Genomic DNA, 26,056 nt, shown 5'->3' with positions numbered 1-26,056 from the left:
AGGGGAGCCGGGTGAACCCCGCCCCCTTACTTTGAACGACATAAAGAACGTGGTTCACGCCGAATTTGGGATATTGAACTTCGTTTTGCTTAATAAAGAACTGGTTTATGTCATACCGGACGAAGATCTGCTCCAGTACCTTGGCCTGATGACATGTTGCTGTAATTTTGTCACAGAGGTGAGGGAATTCCTCCTGGATAACGGTGTGCAGGAGCTGGTAGCGCCTAATGTGCCTTCCCCGGCAGCAACAAATTGAAAAACGACGGCCACACGTACTAGAGGGATGCATAACACCATTCTCCAGTATCGATTCGTTTTACTGCGTATTCAGAATACATGCCATTCAGTTGGTCGCGTTCTCTTTGCGTTCACTTCGTATGTATTCGGACTTACAGGCGTCCGATCGAAATAAACTAACTGAATGTGTTCAAAGAATGAATGAAGCGAATGAATTTTCAATGGTAATTCAGAGTACTCTGAATTCTTCATGTTGTCATTGAGTAAAATGAGTTCGGACAGCGCGGAGGTAAGTCAAAGTTTGTGTTTTTTATGTTTATTTGTATTATTATTTGCGTGTGGGTCTTATTTAATAATATTTATTTGTTTAATTGTTTAATATAAATTATTTAGCGATCTTGACAAATTGTGTCAATTATAAATATTTTAAATATAATAGTAATAAAAATAAAAGAATCGTTTGTACAGCCTTTGTCAGGCGACGCAAGTTAGAAGGTTAAAACAAGTAGTTATACACGATACTCGTAGAGTGAAAGTATGTTGTAGAGTGTAGTATAACTCTTTGAAAAGTTTGTAACAATATCCATAATATTATCTCTTAAGCTACGCATAAAAATATTACAAATAAAATTCTTCTTCAGTTCAGTTTTTATAAAAACTAAATTCAGAGGGTAAGTGAAATAAAACGGATTACGATTTATTTTTACAAACTAACGTTAAAAAGTGCAATTGTGTACACCAAAATTTCAATTATTTTAGACCAACCGCATAATTATTTTCCATTGGGGTGCCTTGTCCTGCCAATCAGTTTAAACTTTTCCATCACCTTACGTTTATGATTCTCTGGTTAAGAAGCTTTTTTTGAAATTCAGTTCTGTTAAATTCATTGTGAGTCGAAGCGGAAAATCGGCGTCCACAGTTTTTCGAATGGACGTGGCCCTCCTATCTGGCTTTAAACTAATGCCGGGGGCAGTCCATTGACAGCCAACCACCTTGCCACGCCCCACACTCCACACCTTGTAATGACGACATTCACATAATGCAACAACAATTGCAGCAAACGCGGGCACTTAAATAAATGATAGTGCACGCGGTTTGGCCGAATGAAATATCGAGTTATTCTGAAGAGGACCTCCTGGTTCATCACGTCCATTAAGATTTCAAATTAATATAGTATTTTAAATTAATGTTTGTTAAGCCCAAAATATCAGCTGGGTGCCATATTAACTCGGATTTCAGGAAACTTGAGTAATCTTGAATTATACCTAATATGGGCTTAGCTTTTTTATTCTTGTAGAGGCCTTCTATTAATTATTTACCACTGCCCATTTGCTGCCGTGTACTAACTTTCAAAAACCACTGTAGATTTCCGAGAAAAGTTAATAACCACTTCTGAATACTCATTGGTCTTAGCTAAAAAGCACCACTTAGGCTCCCACAGATGATGACTAAACGTCTGTTGTCGGGATGTTTGCACCTGATATTAATGATGGGCTTTATTGCAGTTCCATCCTGGTTGCATAGCAGGTCTTGGGCTTTACTTCTGGTTTTAGACTCGGATTCCAAACTTATTCTCTAGGCCAACATTCACATGCGGAAAAACATACTCCATCACTGTATGCTGACATCGTGCACATCAAATAAATATCATATTAAGCTCCCCTTTCCTTTTCTTTTCAGAATTGTCGAAAATATTCTATATTTCAGTCCGATGACAAGATCCCTGCGCCGAGCTTGTGCTAAGCCCAAAGTATGTGCCAAGCAAAAAGCCGAGAAAGCTTGTGACAAGGTGAAGTGCACCAAACTTGGACCAATCACGAGTAATTGCTACTTTAATTTCGTGAGGTCCTACCGGATAAAGCATTGTGACATAAACCCACAAGGGTTGATATCAAAGGCGGCAAAAGCGTGGAGAATGCTGAAGACGCGATTCAGTCAGATCGAAAAGAATGGCATACGAATCTGGAACAAACACAGTGAATTGCGAAGCGATCTGTTGGAGGAGGAGGAGCACGAATAGATTGCCTTTAGTCGGTATCATCATCCTTATCATCCTTATAATTTGTTGTTTGTTTGTTCGAGTTTTCCGACCCGTTACTCAGCAAATGTGAAAATGAACGCGAAATTTTATCACTTTTCTCTGATATCGATAGATATTAAGAAATAACATGGAAAAAATTAAAAATTTGTCCAAAGTGTGGGTGTGATTAGTTTGCCGACTTTAGAGCGTTAAAATGGGCGTGGCAAAAAGTTTTTTGACAAATCGTTAGAAATTTATATATCGACACTTTTTACCAAAATAAGCCGACGAGAAGTATTGAATATTTGAAAATAATAATAGATAATAATAATAATGTGCCATTTCTTTTCTACTCACTTTGGACCTTGCGACACCAAAAAGGTATTAAAAAATAAGGGTTGGCCATCCCAATTTTTTTTATTATATTCGGTATATAAGATAGTTATTTTGTAATAAATAGTGCGGATATATATATAGTCGAACCAAAAAACAAAAAGTGTTCTACTTATACGAGAGCTAGGGCAGGACTTCTGTTTGCTCTGTAGTTGTATTAGCATTATGTATTAAAGCATTATCAGTATTTGATTTCAAACGTTGGGATACCAAATACGGTATAAACTAATTTATTAGCTTCTGTTAAAAATTGTATAAATCGCGCTTTGAAAATGGTAATGTATTTGGGGATTTTAATCCCGTACCAGTTTCGTGAAATAAAAAAAAAAGCTGATAGTTGGGAAGCCGGTCAAAACTCGCATCCTTAAATTAAAAGACATAAAGATCGTGGCGCGTGATGCTTTTGTGATCGTTAACTTCGTGTTTCGAAACAGGAAATTTGCCTTGACATACCAGACTAGTTGTTGCTGCTGTATCTGGGCCAGAGACATGATTTCACGAATTTTTTAATAGATGTCATGGAAGTCGACGATGTCGTCCTGGACACCGTCAACTGACCAGGAAGTGCGTAACGCGCCTTCCCCGAAGCTACCACTACCGTGACCGCCTTCCCGGCCGGCAGGCATACTTCCTCCGATCGGTGTCGGATACGGAGTGACAAATAGCTGACAGACGCCCGCCTTATATAGCTACTGGCTGGGCTTAGTGTGCCCGCCGTCTGTGTGGCATTTGCCTATATTAGTGTGGCCCGCCTGCTTTGTCCAGTGTGACCCACCGATCTTATTGGCGCACTCGCTTAAAAAAATAATAGGAAAGCCTTTTGTAAATAGTTACCTAATTTGATAGTGAGAATTTACTGCGCGACCGGAGTAGCAAATAGGGCTTCACAATGTTTTTGTTTAAAGAGGAGCTCAATGCTGACGACTAAAATTCGGACAGGTGGACCCGATGACGGACGCACAACTATAATTTGATTAATGTCTGTTGAAATTAATACGAGAATACATTTTTGTTTTTGAAATTCCCATACAAAGAACTTGCAACAAACGGCTGAACTTTTAACTTCGTAAATACCACATGTAAGAATACTAACTTTGTAAATGAAAAGCAAAGAACTTAGCTTAGCTTAGACTCGCTTAAATGCCTATATGTGGGGTCAGTTCAAATATTATTTAATTTAATATTCGCAACATGCAATTTTAAAAGTGGACTATCGATACATAATTTTAAAAACACCCCACCAAATCCATATCAATTGGAAACATATATGTATCGATATGAGCAGCAGAACTCCGATGGCGATAGAAACTCGCACAGATGATTTTTGGATACAGCACTTGGAACGCCGTTTACCCCAATGATAAAAATAGAGAGATATTAAATAGCGCATGAATCACACAGGTTGCAAAATGAAAGGAATATAGTGATCAACGCCACCGTGTATGGTGACTCTTCAACCATCCAGTTAACTTTGCACATCAAGCATCCCGAGAATTTTCAATCGAAACGAGAAACTTCATCTCAGTCGGATTAGCCCATAACGTACATATGTTGGTTGTTGAATCCGGCTCCAAAATGGATCGCAAAGAAGCTGTTTTGAATGACCAAGCGGTACGTGAAGAGCTCTCTCCAACGGTTGTCAAACCATCAGAGACTTTGGTGGCCAACAATGGGTGCCAGCCAGCTGCAAGTGCAACCAAAGGCAAGAAGCACAAGAAAAGTCCTTGCTCTCCGGGAGACACCAATGCTGGCCAAGAGATATCGTCGGTGGATGAAGACACCAATGCTGGCCAAGTGATATCGTCGGCGGATCCAGACGCCAATACTAATACCAAGAACAAGAAACAGAAGAAGTGCCATTTTGCAAAGGATAACAATGGCTATCAAGCTGCTGGTTCTCAAGACAACCAAGGTTCATTTGGCAATAAACAGGGAAGTCACAACTCTAGGCTATAACCTCCAATTCTTTAATGACGAGTAATGGTCTTCAGGGCATGCAACCAGCTGGAGATGCTCCCGCAATCTCCCAGTGGATCCAGTCGAGGAACCATGCCGCACATGCCTCTGTTAGCAATAAATCGGAAGAGACAGCTGGTGGATCTCAATCGCGGGTGCAATTGAATGTTGCATCCATACCCTCCCCAGCGATGAAAGCAACTAGTAACGCAGCTATACCCACACCAGCAGAACGCGCAGAGCGGAGTCACCTGCGCCGGAATCGCAAGTGGATACTAAGCAGGGACGTTAATGAAGATGCCGTGGTGCTGGTGAGCAGCGGCTATGAGGAGACCACCGCCGCCGACGATGGCCAAACACAGAGAAGACTCTCACCCGACGAGAAACCCTTTTCACATATTCGCCAACCGGTACGGGTGGCCTGGTATATACTCTTCTTTACAATTCTCCTCCTCGCTATCCTCATCCATCACTAGTTGGCCATTTAATGTGGGAAACTTAATGACCGGCAAAATTTTGCGCTGCTGATTGCTTTCATTCATTAGCTTCTGGATGAGATTAGCGATATCCTCACGCTTCTTAGTTACTGTGAGCAGGTCAAACCAATTGCTCAGCTCCCCAATGGGCAGTGTATAGTCGATGAACGGTTTTGTAAAGAATTGCTCCACATACTGCAGCAGATAGAGGCCGCAATCTGTGAGATTCTGCTGCTGCGGCACCTCTACTCTATGAGCGGGCATATTATCCTTGTTGAAGATATGCGCCAGCGCATTCCGATACTTTGCCTTGTACAGGTGAGACAATCCCGCAATATGGCAATCGCTCGATGTCGTAAGGTGACCGCCAACGAATCGAAAATAAGAATATGGCTGTGTGATTGGAATATCATCGCAGAGTGTCGTCTGTACATTATTATTGTATACCGACGGGATTCTAAGGTTTGGATAACATATGATGGCCAGTATCCAATGGGACTGCTCGTTGAATGGTATTATGATGAAGTCCTTGTCGAATATATTCACGTTTCGTGTCCACTCCTCAACCCTTTCGTGACGCTTCTGGGCTGCCGTCAGCTTCATATTTGTGGGATTCTTGTGGAAAAATGTGCTAAAGATGTGCGTCTTTAGCCAGCTGATGTTATTCTTCAGCCATCGCAGATGAAAATCAATGAATATATCATTCAGATACGATCCTTTACTGAGACATGGTGACATCGGCCAACAAGACGATAAAGAGGCTACCTACTAGAGGATGAGCATGAAAGGCAGGATGAGCTGGATGTCAGGAGTTGGAAAATGGCCAAAAATCAAGAAAAATTCAAAATTTAGAAAGTCACCAAATGAATAGAAAATAAAAAAAAAATCGAGCCTTAACGTAGTATAGACGCTCAGTTGCTTTGGAGCGATTCTTTGATGCAGACGAACGTCGAAGTTTGCTGATTGTAATGATTGTGGGTTTTGAATAAAAGCGACTACGTTTTTATTTCGATCTATTTCCTTTGCAGTTATTTTGATTTGTTTTCTTCTCTTTTATTCACGCGTATTAGAAAATAAATAAAGCTGTTAGTTAAATATGTGGATTCGTGGATTCGCATTCGAGATTCGCGGACGTGTTTCTTTCAAGCTACGAATAGCAAGTTCTAAAAACTACAACAGTATAGTGAAAGTTAAACACAAAGTGTAAAGTGCAGTTTGCACAACTAACAATTATTGACTATAGTAATTATTTACTAAAATAAATAATTATTCCATATTGTTCTGGTAATTGTTATATGTGGACTTAGAACAATGAATCAAAACGACATACGTTCTCAGCGACAATGTGAACAAGACGAGCGCCGGCTCTCTTTACAACGCAACAATGCATACTTTTCTTTCGTCTCACCGCAAATCGGTGATCGAGCACCCTCACCTTCAACTAACTCGAAACTTTTGCCCTCAGAGAACGTCAGACCGCGTTCTTGCTCTCCCTCTCTGCCTGCTTCGGCTCACAAGTCGTGGAGCGAAGAGACCGCCTCTCCTACCCCGCTCCTCACGCAGCGCCACACGACCGTCCCGGGTAACTGTAACACTGCAATAACGAGTGCAGTGACCTCACTGGCAACTGCCACTGCTACCACAACATCAACTTCGTCAGCGGCCCAACTAATTATCGCTGTGCCAGCTGTAAATAATTCAGCAGCACTGACCGTTTGCAACAACAATAATGCACGTAAAGAAGAATCAAAACAAAAGCAGAAGTCGATTTCGACTGTGCAGACTGGCATGGATCGCTACATCCAAATCAAGAGAAAGCTCAGCCCTCAAAACAATAAGGCAGGTAATCAACCCAAAATCAATCGAACCAACAACGGCAATGAAAACTCTGCAGTAAATAATTCAAACCGATATGCTATCTTGGCTGATTCTGCGACCGAACAACCCAACGAAAAAACTTTAGGGGAACCAAAAAAGACCAGGCCTCCACCAATTTTCATACGAGAACAAAGTACAAATGCACTTGTAAATAAACTCGTTGCTTTGATTGGTGACAGCAAATTCCACATTATCCCACTTAAAAAAGGAAATATTCATGAAATAAAACTACAGATCCAAACAGAAGCAGACCACCGTATAGTGATACCTAAATGATGCTGGTAAAAACTACTACACATACCAATTAAAAAGTTGCAAAGGGCTACAGGTAGTACTTAAGGGCATTGAAGCAACAGTGACACCAGCTGAGATAATTGAGGCTCTGAAGGCCAAAAACTTTTCTGCAAAGACAGCTAATAATATTTTAAACAAAGGCAAAGTTCCGCAGCCACTATTCAAAATAGAACTCGAACCAGAGCTCCAGGCACTAAAGAAAAACGAAGTGCACCCAATATACAATTTACAGTACTTGCTACATCGGAGGATCACCGTAGAGGAGCCGCACAAACGTACCAATCCAGTTCAATGTACTAATTGCCAAGAATACGGCCACACCAAGGCATACTGCACCCTTAAGTCCGTATGTGTTGTCTGTAGCGAACCTCATACTACCGCAAACTGCCCCAAAAACAAGGACGATAAGTCTGCGAAGAAATGCAGTAACTGCGGGGAAAAACATACTGCAAACTACAGAGGCTGTGTGGTGTACAAAGAATTGAAGAGCCGCCTAAACAAACGTATTGCCACAGCACATACATACAACAAAGTCAATTTCTACTCTCCGCAACCGATTTTTCAACCACCCCTAACTGTCCCAAGCACTACTCCAACAATTTCTTTCGCTAGCGCCCTATAATCCGGACTAGAAGTGCCCGCCCCACCGACAAGAACTGCTCATTCCGAACATACACCGACAAACATCCAACAAACACAACAAAGTGGCATCGAAGCTATGATGCTATCCCTACAGCAAAGCATGAAAGACTTTATGACGTTCATGCAAAATACTTTGCAAGAGCTCATGAAAAACCAAAATATCCTGATTCAACTTCTTGTATCTTCAAAATCCCCATAATGGCTTCTCTACGGATATCTCTGTGGAACGCAAATGGCGTTTCACGGCATACACAAGAGCTCACACAGTTCATTTACGAAAAAAACATCGACGTAATGCTACTATCAGAAACGCACCTCACAAATAAAAACAATTTTCATATACCAGGATACTTGTTCTATGGTACAAATCATCCAGATGGTAAAGCTCATGGAGGCACTGGAATACTCATCAGAAATCGCATAAAACACCACCACTTAAACAATTTTGACAAAAACTACTTACAATCTACGTCCATAGCCTTACAACTCAACAATGGTTCAACGACTCTAGCCGCAGTCTACTGCCCACCGCGCTTTCCAATCTCTGAGGATCAATTCATGGAATTCTTTAACACACTAGGTGACAGGTTCATCGCAGCGGGTGACTATAACGCCAAGCACACCCATTGGGGATCTCGACTTGTGACGCCAAAGGGTAAGTAATTGTACAATGCGCTTACGAAGCCAGAAAACAAGCTAGACTATGTATCCCCGGGTAAGCCTACATACTGGCCAGCAGACCCAAGAAAAATCCCAGACCTGATCGATTTTGCAATTACTAAACATGTCCCCCGCAACATGGTCACCGCCGAAGCACTAGCAGATTTATCATCAGATCACTCACCTGTTTTTCTAAATATGCTAACTCGCCCCCACATCGTCGACCCACCGTATAGACTCACAAATTTTAGAACAAACTGGCCAAGGTATCAAAAGTATGTCTGTTCACACATAGAACTAACGACGGCATTATCTACAAAGGAGGATATAGACAAGTCAACGGAAACTCTTGAAAACATTTTAGTTTCGGCTGCAAAGGCTTCAACCCCGCCAGTGACGTATGCAAAACCAAACTACATCAAAACTAATCGCGAAATCGAGCGGCTGGTATTAGATAAACGACGCCTACGAAGGGATTGGCAGTCTAATAGATCACCAATTACAAAGCACATGCTTAAGATAGCCACACGCAGGCTTACCAATGCTCTCAAACAAGAGGAAAAAAACAGCCAACGTTCATATATCGAGCAACTCTCTCCCACCAGCACTAAGTACCCTCTTTGGAGAGCTCACAGAAACCTAAAGACTCCAATAGCGCCAATTATGCCACTACGAAGTCCCTCTGGCACCTGGTTTCGAAGTGATGAAGAAAGAGCCTGTGCTTTCGCTGACCATTTACAAAATGTATTCCGACCAAATCCCTCTACCAACACATTTATTCTCCCTCCTTTAATAGCAGCCAATCTAGATCCTCAAGAACCCTTTGAATTCCGACCATGTGAACTAGCAAAGGTTATCAAAGAGCAACTGAACCCAAGAAAATCGCCTGGCTATGACCTAATAACTCCAAGAATGCTCATTGAACTCCCAAAGTGTGCTATTCTTCACATCTGCCTGTTGTTCAACGCAATCGCCAAGCTTGGATACTTCCCTCAAAAATGGAAAAAGTCGACCATAGTAATGATTCCAAAGCCAGGAAAAGATAAAACGCAGCCATCATCATATAGACCGATAAGCTTACTAACATGTCTTTCAAAGCTGTTTGAAAAAATGCTACTCCTTCGGATTAGCCCTCATCTTAGAATAAACAACACACTTCCAACACATCAATTTGGCTTTAGAGAAAAACATGGAACCATCGAACAGGTCAACCGAATTACGTCAGAAATTCGGACTGCTTTTGAACATCGAGAATACTGCACAGCCATTTTTCTAGACGTCGCGCAGGCATTCGACAGAGTGTGGCTCGATGGACTTTTGTTTAAAATAATCAAGCTGTTGCCCCAAAACACACATAAGCTACTGAAGTCATACCTATATAACAGAGTGTTTGCAATAAGATGCGATACAAGCACTTCACGCGATTGCGCAATCGAAGCTGGAGTGCCGTAAGGCAGTGTACTGGGTCCAATCTTATACACCCTGTATACGGCGGATTTCCCCATAGACTACAATCTAACAACCTCCACGTTCGCTGATGATACCAAATGCCCAATAAAAGCCACGGCACTCCTATCCCGACACTTAACATCTGTAGAACGATGGCTTGCCGACTGGAGAATTTCAATAAATGTTCAAAAATGCAAGCAGGTTACCTTTACCTTAAACAAACAAACATGCCCACCACTGGTCTTGAATAACATATGCATTCCACAAGCCGACGAGGTAACATATCTGGGTGTTCATCTGGACAGGCGGCTCACTTGGCGCAAACATATAGAAGCCAAATCGAAACATCTTAAACTTAAAGCAAGGAACCTCCACTGGCTCATAAATGCTCGCTCTCCACTTAGTCTGGAGTTCAAAGCTCTTCTATACAACTCCGTCTTAAAACCTATCTGGACTTATGGCTCCGAGCTGTGGGGCAACGCATCCAGAAGTAACATAGACATTATTCAGCGAGCACAGTCAAGAATTCTGAGAATTATCACTGGAGCGCCGTGGTACCTTCGGAACGAAAACATACACAGAGACCTAAAAATCAAATTAGTAATCGAAGTAATAGCTGAGAAAAAAACGAAGTATAACGAAAAGCTGACCACCCATACAAATCCCCTCGCAAGAAAACTAATCCGAGTATACAGTCAAACCCGGCTGCACCGCAACGACCTCCCAGCCCAGCAATAAACTTATTAGGGCATTAATGAAAAAAAAAAAACTATCACTAAGTGAAAGTTAATTAAGTTAGATTAAGATTTGAACACTTATTGTTAGTCTCTTAACACAAAGAGAAGATTCAATAAATAATAAAAAAAAATTTAAAAAAAAAAAAAGTTAAATATGTCATCTTCTATGCGAACGATTTGGCTAGAGCAAAAAAAAGTTTATATGACTACTGCGAAAAATTCATTCAAATATGATGTACTCATCTGGATATTTAAAAATAGAGCAGGCTAATTGTATTATTTACATATGCATTTTCAACATACTTAAATGTTAAATGTATTTTAAATAATATATATATTTAATATATTTATAAGAAGAAATAACCCGAATAAAAATATATTTTGCAAAATACATTACTGCAGCCAGCACAGATAAGACACTATTTAGTAAAGTATATATATTAGTAGTAATAGTAAATTTGTGAATGTAAAACAAAAGACAGTTTCTAGTTCCTTCACATTTAAGGAATTCGACTTGGAAAACTTTCTGACAGCTTACAACGTTGTGATTTAGATGCTTTTTTCCGCACTTGGCAACCGATGCAAATTGCGAAATGGAGCCCTTTGGCCCGCGGAAAGGAAAACGTGTGTCTGTCAGTTTTTTTTTTTATAAAGACGCTCTTGGCCAAAAACAAAATTCCCTACATTCAGATTTCAAATCGGACTATTGATAAATATTTTTAAAAACAACAACCAAACAACAAACAACAAACAACAACAACACAAAATCCATAACATTTGGAAACATATATGTATCGATATGAGCAGCAGAACTCCGATGGCGATAGCAACTCGCAGATGATTTTTGGATACAGCACTTGGGACGCCCTTTACCCCAACAGTTAATAGATGCATAAATTAAATATCAAGTGACATTTGTATTACTTCTAGTATAATATATATCTTACAGTAACTTGTGGGCAATCAAAGCCATAAAAAAGAGCTATTGCCTTGGCATGACATGAAATGAAACGAATTTACGCATAGCATCAGCACCATTGCCCTGGCGAAAATCTTGACTTGAATTATAGATTTCAAGGGCTTTGAGTTCACAAACCGGCCAGATCGTGTTCTTTGACACCATCGCCGGCGGTGATGCGATCCTTGCCAAGGAGCAGGCAAAGTCCTAGCTGCTCTGGCAGATCGTACACCGGCTTGGTTTTGCCTTCGATGATGACCTTGACGAGCTTATAGTCCTCAACTGTGGAAATCCAAGTTGCAGTTGCATTCGTTACGTTTGGTGTTTAGTTAGTATTTAGAATCGATGCTATATGATATATGATTTAAGGAATGGAAAGACAACTTGTTTACGAAATCCAATATTATCTTGATTTAAACAATGGAAAGCCGGCCTTCTTGTTTGCAGCAGACAGCTCAATAAACAGCATTAAAAAATGATAGTACTTTATTCTTGATTATCAGAACCAGGAAAATATTCCGTTGTTTTTTTAAGTAACCCGAATAACTGCTTAAATAAATCCAAGGCTGGCGGGAAAACATAAACAACTGTCTTGCTTTCCACCACATTAAGCTTGTCTTTTATTGATAAAAGATCGGATAAGCTTTAAGGTAGCTTTGGTAATATTTACGTTCTAGGCACAACAATTGTTTATTTGGACTTGTGGGCTTTATGAAGTTTATAGTTTATGGTTTCGGGGAAACCTTGGCAATGGATAAACTTACTGGACGCGGTCGTGGTGGTGGACATCTCGTTAATCGCACGTTGTTGGTTGCTTCACTTTAAGAATCGAAATTGAAATCAATTGGCGGCTGTCTGTTTCACGTGTTGCGGGCTTTGCTTTATGCTCGATATTCGCTGGTGCCTTCCCCCTCGCTCTCTATCTTTTTCGCACTCTCCGCTTGGCTCTATTATTACAATCCGCAAACTCCGACGTTCGTCTGCATCAAAGAATCGCTCCAAAGCAACTGAGCGTCTATAGAATCGCCGGCGCGACTTTATGGCTCGATTTTTTTTATCGCGGAACCCCAACACCAATGCAAAGAGATCCATGTGTTTGCGCTCGCGTGTGTATGTTTGCGTGTGTGTGTATGCTTAGAGTCGAGTATAATGCTGATTGGTAATACCCTGCAATTTCCCAAATGGCTGATGAACACGGCGCGGGGCCATTTATGTACTTATGTACATACATATGTACAGTTTTGGCAATCTATAAAGCTTTGCTTATGCGTGACAAATTTTATTGTAGCATTTTATTTACAAATTTTGTTTCTAAAATATTTTCTATTCATTTGGTGACTTTCTAAATTTTGAATTTTTTTTTGATTTTTGGCCATTCTTCAACTCCTGACATCCAGCTCATCCTGCCTATCATGCTCATCCTCTAGTAGGTAGCCTCTTTATCGTCTTGTTGGCCGATGTCACTATGTCTCAGTAAAGGATCGTACCTGAATGATATATTCATTGATTTTCATCTGCGCTGGCTAAAGAATAACATCAGCTGGCTTAAGACGCACATCTTTAGCACATTTTTCCACAAGAGATTGACCACACGAACGAATCCCACAAATATGAAGCTGACGGCAGCCCAGAAGCGTCACGAAAGGGTTGAGGAGTGGACACGAAACGTGAATATATTCGACAAGGACTTCATCATAATACCATTCAACGAGCAGTCCCATTGGATACTGGCCATCATATGTTATCCAAACCTTGGAATCCCGTCGGTACACAATAATAATGTACAGACGACACTCTGCGATGATATTCCAATCAAACAGCATTGAGTCTTATTTTCGATTCGTTGGCGGTCACCTTACGACATCGAGCGATTGCCATATTGCGGGATTGTCTCACCTGTACAAGGCAAAGTATCCGAATGCGCTGGCGCATATCTTCAACAAGGATAATATGCCCGCTCATAAAGTAGAGGTGCCGCAGCAGCAGAATCTCACAGATTGCGGCCTCTATCTGCTGCAGTATGTGGAGCAATTCTTTACAAAACCCTTCATCGACTATACACTGCCCATTGGGGAGCTGAGCAATTGGTTTGACATGCTCACAGTAACTAAGAACCGTAAGGATATCGCTAATCTCACCCAGAAGCTAATGAATGAAAGCAATCAGCAGCGCAAAATTTTGCCGGTCATTAAGTTTCCCACATTAAATAGCCAACTAGTGATGGATGAGGATAGCGAGAAGGAGAATTTTAAAGAGCATTTACCAGGCCACCGGTACCGATTGGCGAAAATGTGAAAAGGGTTTGATTCTCGTCGGTTGAGAGTCCTCTCTGTTTGGCCATCGTCGGCGGCGGTGGTCTCCTCATCGCCGCTGCTCACCAGCACCACGGCATCTTCATTAACGTCCCTGCTTAGTATCCACTTGCGATTCCGGCGCAGGTGACTCCGCTCTGCGCGTTCTGCTGGTGTGGGTATAGCTGCGTTACTAGTTGCTTTCATCGCTGGCGAGGATATGGATGCAACATTCGATTGCACCCGCGATTGAGATCCACCAGCTGTCTTTTCCGATTTATTGCTAACAGAGGCATGTGCGGCATGGTTCCTCGACTGGATCCACTGGGAGATTGCGGGAGCTGGTTGCATGCCCTGAAGACCATTACTCGTCTTTGAAGAATTGGAGGTTATAGCCGTAGAGTTGTGACTTTCCTGTTTATTGCCAGATGAACCTTGGTTGTCTTGAGAACGAGCAGCTTGATAGCCATTGTTATCCTTTCCAGAATGGCACTTCTTCTGTTTCTTGGCCTTGGTATTAGTATAGGCGTCTGCATCCGCCGACGATATCACTTGGCCAGCATTGGTGTCTCCCGGAGAGCAAGGACTTTTCTTGTGCTTCTTGCCTTTGGTTGCTCTTGCAGCTGGCTGGCGACCATTGTTGGCCACCAAAGTCTTTGATGGTTTGACAACCGTTGGAGAGAGCTCTTCAAGTACCACTTGGTCCTTCAAAACAGCTTCTCTGCAATCCATTTTGGAGCCAGATTCAACAGTACAACCAACATATGTACGTTATCGGCTAATCCGACTGAGGTGAAGTTTCTCGTTTCGATTGCAAATTCTCGGGCTGCTTGATGTGCAAAGTTAACTGGATGGTTGAAGAGTCACCTTACACGGTGACTTTGATCACAATATTCCATTCATTTTGCAACCTGTGTGATTTATGCGCTTTTTAATATCTCTCTATTTTTATCATTGGGGTAAACGACGTTCCAAGTGCTGTATTCAAAAATCATCTGTGCGAGTTGCTATCGCCATCGGAGTTCTGCTGCTCATATCGATACATATATGTTTCCAATTGATATGTGTCGCGGATCGAATATTGTTATCGATAGGCTAGTTAGTATTTTTGAGAAGTCCGAATGTGGAAGGATTTGTAAGCCTATATGTGTCTGGGCACATTGTTTTTCGCCATTGTTAATTGCCGGGAAAATTTAGCTTTAGCTAAATTAGCACACTGCGATGAGCTAATAAGTTAAGTTAGTTGCAATTGTGAAACATTGAATTCTTCCAGAATAAAACGTGTTCTACTACCACGGATTAGTCTGCCCTTTCTTTCGGGAACCAATGCGTGGGGTAGCCGTTTAAGGCAACTCCATGTGACGCACGACGACAGCCTTTTATTCGGAGTCCTAGGGCGACTGCAGGGGCAACTTGCGCTGATATGACGGTTTAGACGGACAGCTAGAGAGTTTCCGGAGCTGGAGTGACGGTTTAGACGGCCAGCGAGGATGATTTGTGTGAGCGCAGCCAGCGACAATGGCGTCGCAGTCAGCGACATAGAGGGACGCAGCCAGCGTCGAACGCCGGTACGAACGGGTCGCAGCCAGCGACAAGGAGACGCAAGAAGCGTCATTTGTGGAGACCGCAGCCAGCGGTAAGAAGGCGCAAGGAGCGACAAGCATTCGTGGCGGCAGCCAGCGGCACGAGGCGTCAGAGACGCCATTTTGGACGCGCAGAGGCTCCGCCATTTTGGAGCTGGGAAAGATGGAGCATTCCCCCAGGAAGAGTGCCCGGCTGAACGGAGGGGAAGCCACCCCTATAACAACAGTGAGTCAGCAGCGAGCCAGTAGTGGAGCAGGAACTCGGACGCGGGTGAACATCACGGCGGCGTCGATTCCTTGCCCGGCCACTACGGTGACTACAGTAGCTTCCCAACCTAGAAGTACTGCTGTCACAGCTGCGAGTTCAGTACAGGAGGTGAACCAGCCCTTCGCGTTGGAACTCATGGAGAGGATCGCAGCGTTGGAGAGGGAGCTGGAGAAGGCTAGATCCCTGGAAAGTGTGAGCACCGCCAATTGCGCGCAGTTGGCCCAAGCGCAGTTGGCGCCAACAGTGGAGCATCGGGGCGGCCGCCATTTTGGATCGGCCAGCCAATACCCACATCTAACGGAGAGGCCTTACATAACGGGGTCGGGTCGGTGCCATACAACGGTGACGGTGCGAGCGGTGCGGCATGCACGCTGCCGCAATCTTCGAGTGGACCTCCATTGCTAACGACTATCAACTATTTTGTGGAGCCACTGTGTGCAACAGGCACTGCGCAGCCAGCGCATGGACTCGTGCTACCGGGCGTGAGCATCCACAATGCGGCAACAGCATCGCCACTTGTCGGATCCTACGCCGCGACGACGCCGAGTGGAATCCAGGGAGCATATGGGCCAAGGAAGCTTCCGGACTTGCCTATATTTGGAGGGCAGCCCGAGGAGTGGCCGATCTTCAGCTGTGCGTTCGTGGAGACGACCCGAGCGTACAACTGCACGGACCTGGAGAACAACCAGAGGTTGTTGAAGGCGCTGAAGGATGAAGAGCGCGAGGCAGTGAAGGCGCTATTGATTCATCCAGGGAATGTCAGCGCCGTGATGGAGCAGCTGCGCTTTAGGTTCGGCCGACCGGAGCAGCTTATACGCAGCCAGCTCAACAACGTGCGAGAGGTGCAGCCAATTTCGGAGCACAATTTGGCGAAGATCATTCCCTTCGCAACCCGAGTGAGTAACCTCGCGGCCTTCTTGCAGTCAGCGAAGGCGAAGCAGCACCTGGGAAACCCAACCCTCATGGAGGAGCTTGTGGCCAAGCTGCCAACGAGCAAGCGAGTGGACTGGGCCAGGCATGCTGCAACGATTGCGCCCTTTCCCACTGTAGTCCCATTCAGCGCGTGGCTACAGGAGTACGCAAACGTGGTGTGCGTCGACTTCTACATGAAAGCGTCGACCATAATGAATGCGATCAACAGGATGATCGGCATGGAGGTTGTCCCATCTGTGGAGGACAGCATGGAATATTGAACTGCAGAGAATTTATTGGAGCTTCGCCACAGGAAAGGTGGAGCAATTTGAAGAGGCATCGGCTCTGCTTCAATTGCCTGCGAAGCGGGCACACGGCTAGATCCTGCTATACGCAAGGTGAGTGCCAGATTAATGGATGCCGAAGGGAGCATCACCGTCTGCTACATGGTGCGGACGAGGAGCGAAGGCCGCTGCAGCAAGGTGGCTTCAGACGCCACGAAGGGAACCAGCAGCCAGCAGTTTCCAGACGCAGCCCGGCCAGGAGGCCTTCGCTACGAGATGGTCACAGGGACCAGGAGAGGAACCGGCAGCCAGCCGTTCCCAGCAACAGCCCGGAGAGGAGCTCCGCGTGAAGCGGGAGCGCCCTTGCAGAGGAATTTGAGCTGCGTTGACGCCGAAGGAGGCCGTCTACTGTTCCGTATACTGCCGGTTACGCTGAACGGAGCGGGGCGAAAGGTAGATACGTTTGCGCTCCTAGATGAGGGATCCTCCGTCACGATGATCGATGACGAGCTACGAAGGGATCTTGGAGTGCAAGGAGAGCGTCGGCAGCTAAATATCCAATGGTTTGGAGGTAAGGCAACCAGAGAGCCTACCAACGTGGTGAGTCTGAAGATAAGTGGAGTTGGAAAGCCCACTCGCCATGTATTGAAAAACGTTTATGCCGTTTCGAGTTTGAGTTTGCCGATGCAGACATTGAGCCGACGAGATGCCCAGGGCGTGCACAGGGATGCGCGTCTGCCGATGAAGCCTTACAGCAACGTGGTGCCGAAGCTGCTCATCGGCCTGGATCACGGACATCTGGGGTTGCCACTTAGGACAAGGCGGTTCGCTCGAGAGGGACCGTATGCGGCCGCAACCGAGCTGGGCTGGGTTGTGTTTGGGCCTGTAAGTGGGCAACCGACAACGCCCACCGAGGTCCAAGTAGGCTACTTGCCGTGTCAGTGGATGACGCGATGGAAAAGATGGTGGTGGACTATTTCGACATGGAGAAGTTTGGAGTGAAGACCGCGCCGCCGGTCGCAGCCAGCGACGATGTTCGGGCCCAAAGGATACTCGAAGACACCACGGTGAAAGTGGGGCGTCGCTACCAGACGGGATTACTCTGGAAGGACGACCACGTTGTAATGCCACCGAGCTATGAGATGGCGTACAGGAGGCTGGTCAACGTCGAGAAGAAGATGAAGCGCAACAAGCCGTTGGCGCAGGAATACGATCGGATTATAAAGGATTACGTGTCTAAAGGATACGCGAGGAGGCTGCAGCCGGAGGAGGTCGCGGTAAGGAGCGATCGCCTATGGTATTTGCCACATTTGGGTGTCGAAAACCCAAACAAGCCCGGCAAGCTTGTGTTTGATGCTGCAGCCAAAGTTGGAGGAACCTCGCTAAACTCGGAGCTGGACAAAGGGCCTCAGCACTATAAGCCTTTGCCAGCTGTGCTCTTTCATTTCAGAGAGGGAGCCGTCGGAGTCTGCGGTGACATCAAGGAGATGTTCCACCAAGTGCTGATCCGACCCGACGAGAGCGAGGCTATCAGCGTATCTACCCGAGTGAAGGAGATACACAAGGATGCTGGATTCGAATTATGCCAGTTTTCATCCAGCTCACCCACCGTGGAGACGGCTTTAGGACCTGGTCGAGTCAAGAGCGTCGGATGGGGTGAGGCTGAAGAGAAGATCCTCGGAATGCGTTGGCAAGTAGCAACAGATGACTTCAGATTCAACGTGGAGTATCACCGAGTGCAAAGCAGCTTCCTGAGTGGAGATCGAGTCCCTACGAAGAGGGAATATTTGAGCCTGGTGATGTCAACGTTTGATCCCCTGGGATTCCTGTGCTGCCTCATGGTTACAGCGAAGCTGCTGCTGCGAGAGATTTGGAGGCAGAAGATCCAGTGGGACGAACCACTACCGGAGGAGTTAAGCAAAGCCTTTGCGATTTGGCGCAAAGAGATGGACGCCGTGAGACAGTTCCGATGTCCGCGCCATTATTTTCGGCGTGGAGCAGTCCGGGCCGTAGAGTTGCACGTCTTCGTGGATGCTAGTCAGGCAGCATTCGCGGCGGTGGCCTATTGGAGGGTCACACGACGTGCAGGTGAGCTTCGTGAGTGCGCGGCTTCCCACGGCTGGAGCTGCAGACAGCAGTTCTTGGAACCAGGCTGATGAACACTGTCAAGGAGGAGCACAGTGTGGTCATCACGAACCTGGTGTTATGGACGGGCTCTAAGACGGTGCTGAGATGGATCGGCAGCACCCACCGCCGGTATAAGCAGTTTGCTGGCAACCGAGTGGCGGAGATTTTGGAGTCGTCGAAGGTTTCCCAATGGAGATGGGTGCCTACAGCCGACAATGCGGCTGATGATGCGACGCGGGCGCAGAAAGGAGTCGACCTTAGCCAGGAATCAAGGTGGCTAAGAGGACCTGCATTTTTGAGGCAGCCAGCAGCCAGCTGGCCGCGGCCTGAGGAAGGAACTGAGCGTGTTCCAGATGCCACTGATGAAGAAGAGATGCCCAGTGAGTTTGCATTAGTTGCGGCAGACGATTTTGTTATTCCGTTTCAGAGATTCTCGAGCTTCAGTCGCCTGGTGAGGACCACAGCCTGGGTCCTACGGTTTGCGCGCTGGTACCGCAAACAGCGAAACGAGCTCGAGGAATACGGCCTTACTGCAGCAGAATGTAAGGCCGCGGAAAACCTGTTGGTCAGACAGGCACAATTGGAGTCGTTCCCCGACGAGATGAGGTAGGCGGAAACTGGTCAGGACGTCGCTAGATCGAGCGACATTCGAGGGTTGGTGGCCTACCTAGGCGAGGACGGGATTCTGCGAGCTTACGGCAGAATTGATGCCGCACTGTGCATGCCGTACAGTGCGAGGAGGCCCGTATTACTGTCACACAGGCACAGTCTGACAGAGCTGATTGTGAGAGACTTCCACGCCAGCATGAAGCATCAAAATGTGGATGCTACGATTGCGGAGATGCGTACAAAGTTCTGGGTCACAAAGATGAGGCGTGTGATGCGGAGAGTTATCTCATCGTGCAACGAGTGCAAGTTGCAGCGAGCGCGGCCGATGTCGCCGATATTGGGGCCACAACCGGAAGACAGACTGGATGCGGGTGGATGGCCATTCAAATACACAGGACTGGACTACTTTGGGCCACTGCTGGTGACTGTGTCCCGTCACAAGGAGAAGCGTTGGGTCGCTTTGTTTACGTGTTTGACGACAAGGGCGATTCACCTGGAGCTGGCGCATGACCTGTCGACGGATTCCTGCATAATTGCGATCAGGAACTTCGTCTGCCGCAGAGGGCCAGTATAAAGACTGCGCAGCGATAACGGCAAGAACTTCGTGGGAGCTGACAGGGAAGCCAGGCGCTTTGGTGACGTATTCGAGATGGAGAAGCTTCAGAGTGAGTTGTCAAGCAGAAGCATTGAATGGGATTTTAATTATCCAGTGAACCCGTCTGAGGGCGGAGTTTGGGAGCGCATGGTGCAGTGCGTCAAGAGAGTATTGCGTCATACCCTGAAGGAAATTGCGCCGAGGGACCATGTATTGGAGAGCTTCCTGATTGAGGCGGAGAATATTGTAAACTCGCGCCCGCTCACCCACTTGCCTATGGATGCGGACCAGGAGGGTCACCCCACCAGGGTGATATGGTCTTCGTCTGCGATCCCGCCTTGGCCCGACGAGAGTGGCGCAAGGGCATCGTGGAGGAGATCTACAGCGGAGCTGATGGAGTCGTCAGACGCGCTAAGGTGCGCGTGAACGACAACGGCCTATCTAGGACAATGATGCGACCCGTCTCTAAACTTGCAGTTTTGGATTTGAGTGAAGCGGTTCTTCACGGGGTTGGGGATGTCGCGGATCGAATATTGTTATCGATAGGCTAGTTAGTATTTTTGAGAAGTCCGAATGTGGAAGGATTTGTAAGCCCATATGTGTCTGGGCACATTGTTTTTCGCCATTGTAAATTGCCGGGAAAATTTAGCTTTTCATTGTCGTGTAAGAGTTGGAGGACACACTGCGGTGAGCTAATAAGTTAAGTTAGATGCATTTTTAGTCTGCCCTTTCTTTCGGGAACCAATGCGTGTGGTAGCCATTTGAGGCAACTCCATGTGACGCACGACGACAATATGGATTTTGTGGGGTGTTTTTAAAAATATGTATCGATAGTCCGCTTGGAAATTTGCATGTTGCGAATATTAAATTAAATAATATTTGAACTGACCCCACATATAGGCATTTAAGCGAGTCTAAGCTAAGCTAAGTTCTTTGCTTTTCATTTACAAAGTTAGTATTCTTACATGTGGTATTTACGAAGTTAAAAGTTCAGCCGTTTGTTGCAAGTTCTTTGTATGGGAATTTCAAAAACAAAAATGTATTCTCGTTTTAATTTCAACATTTTGCAAATACAAGTACAGACACCAATCAAATTATAGTTGTGCGTCCGTCATCGGGTCCACCTGTCCGATTATTAGTCGTCAGCATTGAGCTCCTCTCTAAACAAAAACATTGTGAAACACTATTTGCCACTCAAAAAGGATTTCCTATTATTTTTTTAAGCGAGTGCGCCAATAAGATCGGTCGGTGGGTCACACTGGACAAAGCAGGCGGGCCACACTAATATAGGCAAATGCCACGCAGACGGCGGGCACACTAAGCCCAGCCAGGAGCTATATAAGGCGGGCGTCTGTAAGGTATTAGTCACTCCGTATCCGACACCGATCGGAGGAAGTATGCCTGCCGGCCGGGAAGGCGGTCACGGTAGTGGTAGCTTCGGGGAAGGCGCATTACGCACTTCCTGGTCAGTTGACGGTGTCCAGGACGACATTGTCGACTTCTATGACATCTATTAAAAAATTCGTGAAATCATGTCTCTGGCCCAGATACAGCAGCAACAACTAGTCTGGTATGTCGAAGTCAATTTTCTTGTTTCGAAACACGAAGTTAACGATCACAAAGGCATCACGCGCCACGATCTTACTGTCTTTTAATTTAAGGATGCGAGTTTTGTCCGGCTTCCCAACTATCAGCTTTTTTTATTTCACGAAACTGGAACGGGATTAAAATCCCCAAATACATTACCATTTTCAAAGCGCGATTTATACAACCGTATTTGGTATCCCAACGTTTGAAACCAAATACTGATAATGCTATAATACATAATGGTAATACAACTACAGAGCAAACAGAAGTCCTGCCGTAGCTCTCGTATAAGTAGAACACTTTTTGTTTTTTGGTTCGACTATATATATATCCGCACTATTTATTACAAAATAACTATCTTATATACCGAATATAATAAAAAAAAATTGGGATGGCCAACCCTTATTTTTTAATAACTTTTTGGTGTCGCAAGGTCCAAAGTGAGTAGAAAAGAAATGGCACTCTATTATTATTATTATTATCTATTATTATTTTCAAATATTCAATACTTCTCGTCGGCTTATTTTGGTAAAAAGTGTCGATATATAAATTTCTAACGATTTGTCAAAAAACTTTTTGCCACGCCCATTTTAACGCTCTAAAGTCGGCAAACTAATCACACCCACGCTTTGGACAAATTTTTAAATTTTTTCCATGTTATTTCTTAATATCTATCGATATCAGAGAAAAGTAATAAAATTTCGCGTTCGTTTTTACACTAGCTGAGAAAACTCGAACAAACAAACAACAAATTATAAGGATGATGATACCGATTAAAGGCAATCTATTCGTGCTCCTCCTCCTCCAACAGATCGCTTGGCAATTCACTGTGTTTGATCCAGATTCTTATGGCATTCTTTTCGATCTGACTGAATCGCTTTAAGTCTTCAGCATTCTCCACGCTTTTGCCGCCTTTGATATCAACTCTTGTGGGTTTACGTCTCAATGCTTTTTCCGGTTTTTTTTACAGTGATGGAGTATGTTTTTCCGCATGTGAATGTTGGCACCAGAATACGCAGGGGAAGAGAAGGCTTCTACAAGGATAAAAAAGTTAAGCCCATATTAGGTATAATTCAAAATTATTCAAGTTTCCTGAAATCCGAGTTAATATGGCACCAAGCTGATATTTTGGGCTTGACAAACATTAATTTAAAATACTATATAAATTTGAAATCTTCATCACCAGGAGTTCGTCTTTAGAATAGCTCGATATTTCATTCGGCCAAACCGCGTGCACTATGATTTATTTAAGTGCCCGCGTTTGCTGCCAGTGTTCTTGCAGCATGTGAATGTCGTCATTACAAGGTGTGGGGTGGGCAAGGTGTTTGGCTGTCAATGGACTGCCCCCGGCATTAGTTTAAAGCCAGATAACGTTAGTTTGTAAAAATCGATCGTAATCCGTTTTATTTCACTTACCCTCTGAATTAAGTTTTTATTAAAACTGAACTGAAGAAGAATTTTTTTGGAATATTTTTGTGCGTAGCTTAAAATATAATATTATGGATATCGTTCCCTAATTATAATGTATAAAAATGTACCGTGGAAAGATGCGCATCCTGGGAAACATCATTTTGTTAGGTGGCGTCGTAAATTCTACATAGGTGGCAGAAATTATATGAAACTATTTTTATTCCCACTATTGATCGTGCCAAACTCTTTTCGGCTAACAAACTCGGTAGAGCATAGATATACTTTAAATGGTCGGAAACTACCTGTTACATACTTTTCAAAGAGTGTAGTATATACTTTCACTCTACGAGTAACGTGTATAACTACGTGTTTTAACCTTCTAACTTGCGTCGCCAGACATTAGCTATACAAACGATTCTATTATTTTTATTACTATTATAGTTAAAATATTTATAATTGACAACACACTTTGACAAGATCGCTAAATAATTTATATTAAACAAATGCTACAATATTATTAAATAAGACCCACACGCAAATAATAATACAAATAAACATAATAAAACACAAACTTTGACTAACCTCCGCGCTGTCCGAACTCATTTTACCCAATTACAACATGAAGAATTCAGAGTACTCTGAATTACCATTGAAAATTCATTCGCTTCATTCATTCTTTGAACACATTCAGTTAGTTTATTTCGATCGGACGCCTGTAAGTCCGAATACATACGAAGTGAACGCAAAGAGAACGCGACCAACTGAATGGCATGTATTCTGAATACGCAGTAAAACGAATCGATACTGGAGAGTGGTGTTTTGCATCCCTCTAGTACGTGTGGCCGTCGTTTTTCAATTTGTTGCTGCCGGGGAAGGCACATTAGGCGCTACCAGCTCCTGCACACCGTTATCCAGGGGGAATTCCCTCCCCTCTGTGACAAAATTACAGCAACGTGTCATCAGGCCAAGGTACTGGAGCAGATCTTCGTCCGGTATTACATAAACCAGTTCTTTATTAAGCAAAACGAAGTTCAATATCCCAAATTCGGCGTGAACCACGTTCTTTATGTCGTTCAAAGTAACGGGGCGGGGTTCACCCGGCTCCCCTACTATTATCAGTTTTCTTGAATCACCGAATTGAAATTGGATTACGGTTCCTGACGAAAATATTATTTTGACTGACTTATTTATTTATTTCTTAAAGCACGTTTTTAATTTACCAAACTTTAAAAGAAAATATCGAAAAAAAATACGTGTAAGTGTAAACGTTAATATTTGGTGAGGATTTCAGAGAAAACCAAGGAGAAGTAATTAGGGCATTCAAAAGTGATTAAAAGTTCTTTTCATAATTTCTTCCATCGGTGTCTACACCCCAGTTTCACAAATAGGACAACCTCGGCATTAATTCGAGATTTTCCTTCTACGGTAACTGGCGGTAACTGTCGTTTGCACATTTACGGGTATCAATGGCGTGGGAATCAATGGCTGCATTCCTGGAGCAGCGATATAGGACTTTTGAGGCCGTGGATTGCGCCATGGCAACCTATGCGCCAGGCGTTCAGGTGGGCAGAAATCGTTCGACGCTAGTTGCTACCACCCAAAATTGTCTTGGTTGCATGCTTTGCCATAGTGCAGAGCATACCATATATTATTGCCCCCAATTTAGAGACTTATCGCCAGAAGATTGTCTGCGCGAGGCAAAGAGACTAGCACTTTGCCTAAATTGCCTAAAGGCAGGTCATCAGCTACGGCAATGCAGCTCGAGCCGCTGCCGCACCTGTGGAATCAGGCATCATACGCTGCTCCATCTAGATGGTCCGCCTTCCTCGCAGCCACATGTTCCGGTGTCTTCAAGCTCCCTCACTGCCCCGCTTTCGAATTCTTCTACTCTAATTGCCCAGGATCTCGGTAGTGACCTTGTGCTGCTAGCCACTGCAACCGTTCTAGTGCAGAATCGGTCAGGACTGTTCGTTCCCTGCAGGGCCTTGTTAGATTCTGGCTCTCAACTGCACTGGGTCACCTCTCGGCTTGCAAATCAACTGCAACTTAAGAGGTGGAGGTCGTCCGGCTCCGTCACTGTAATCGGGGATACCAATTTCGCGACTGATGGATTCTCGGTAGGAATTGCGATTCGGTCTGTCACTTCGGATTTCTCAACGGCGCATTTTCTCAATGGTGGTCCGCCTTCGTCGTTTGACGAGCCAAATATAACGGGCCTAAACTATAATCGGCTTGACTCTTGGCAACGCATCTCCTTTCTTCAGCAAATATTTTGGTCGCGATGGAAGGAAGAGTACTTGACGTTGCTCCAGCAGCGCTCCAAGTGGCGCACCCCAAAGCCTGGCGTAGCCGTGGACAACGTCGTTCATGTTAAGGACGAGAATCTACCCCCAATGAGATGGCCTTTGGCGAGAGTCATGCAGTTGATTCCTGGCAGAGACGGCGTCGCTCGAGTTGCAGAATTGAGGACCGCGTCTGGAGTAATAAGGCGGGCAGTGAACAAGCTGTGTCTGCTTCCCATTGAGGACTCTGTTGGAATCCAAGCTTCCAACGGGGGGAGGATGTTGGGTCATGCAGCCGCCAAAACTGTGCAGTAGACTAATCTCATACTTTTTAATATTGTAAGCCGAAGTAGTCAGTGGTAGCAGTTGCGATGCCCACAGGGCAAACCGCTGTTCTCGCACGCATTT

General features: G+C 44.6%; 1 protein-coding gene and 5 pseudogenes across 1 annotated transcript; 3 read left to right on the top strand and 3 right to left on the bottom strand.

The window, feature by feature from the left end:
- Positions 1 to 1,948: 1,948 nt before the first annotated feature.
- On the top strand, positions 1,949 to 2,257 carry CG46191 (uncharacterized protein; the record flags this gene model as incomplete). The annotated part of the gene is made up of 1 exon (NM_001316661.1): positions 1,949 to 2,257. The coding sequence occupies one exon, from the start codon at positions 1,949 to 1,951 to the stop codon at positions 2,255 to 2,257; it is 309 nt and encodes a 102-aa protein (NP_001303590.1).
- A 2,010-nt stretch (positions 2,258 to 4,267) lies between these two features.
- Positions 4,268 to 5,042, top strand: CR46182 (annotated as a pseudogene).
- On the bottom strand, positions 4,999 to 5,685 carry CR40601 (annotated as a pseudogene).
- Positions 5,686 to 11,836: 6,151 nt separating this feature from the next.
- Positions 11,837 to 12,001, bottom strand: CR46181 (annotated as a pseudogene).
- A 1,162-nt stretch (positions 12,002 to 13,163) lies between these two features.
- On the top strand, positions 13,164 to 13,923 carry CR46180 (annotated as a pseudogene).
- A 40-nt stretch (positions 13,924 to 13,963) lies between these two features.
- On the bottom strand, positions 13,964 to 14,681 carry CR46179 (annotated as a pseudogene).
- Positions 14,682 to 26,056: the final 11,375 nt, after the last annotated feature.

This window comes from Drosophila melanogaster, chromosome Y (genome assembly GCF_000001215.4).
Source record: "Drosophila melanogaster chromosome Y".
NCBI lineage: Eukaryota > Metazoa > Arthropoda > Insecta > Diptera > Drosophilidae > Drosophila > Drosophila melanogaster.
The sequence above is the reverse complement of the archived record's forward strand: the minus strand, read 5'-3'. Positions and strand labels throughout refer to the sequence as shown.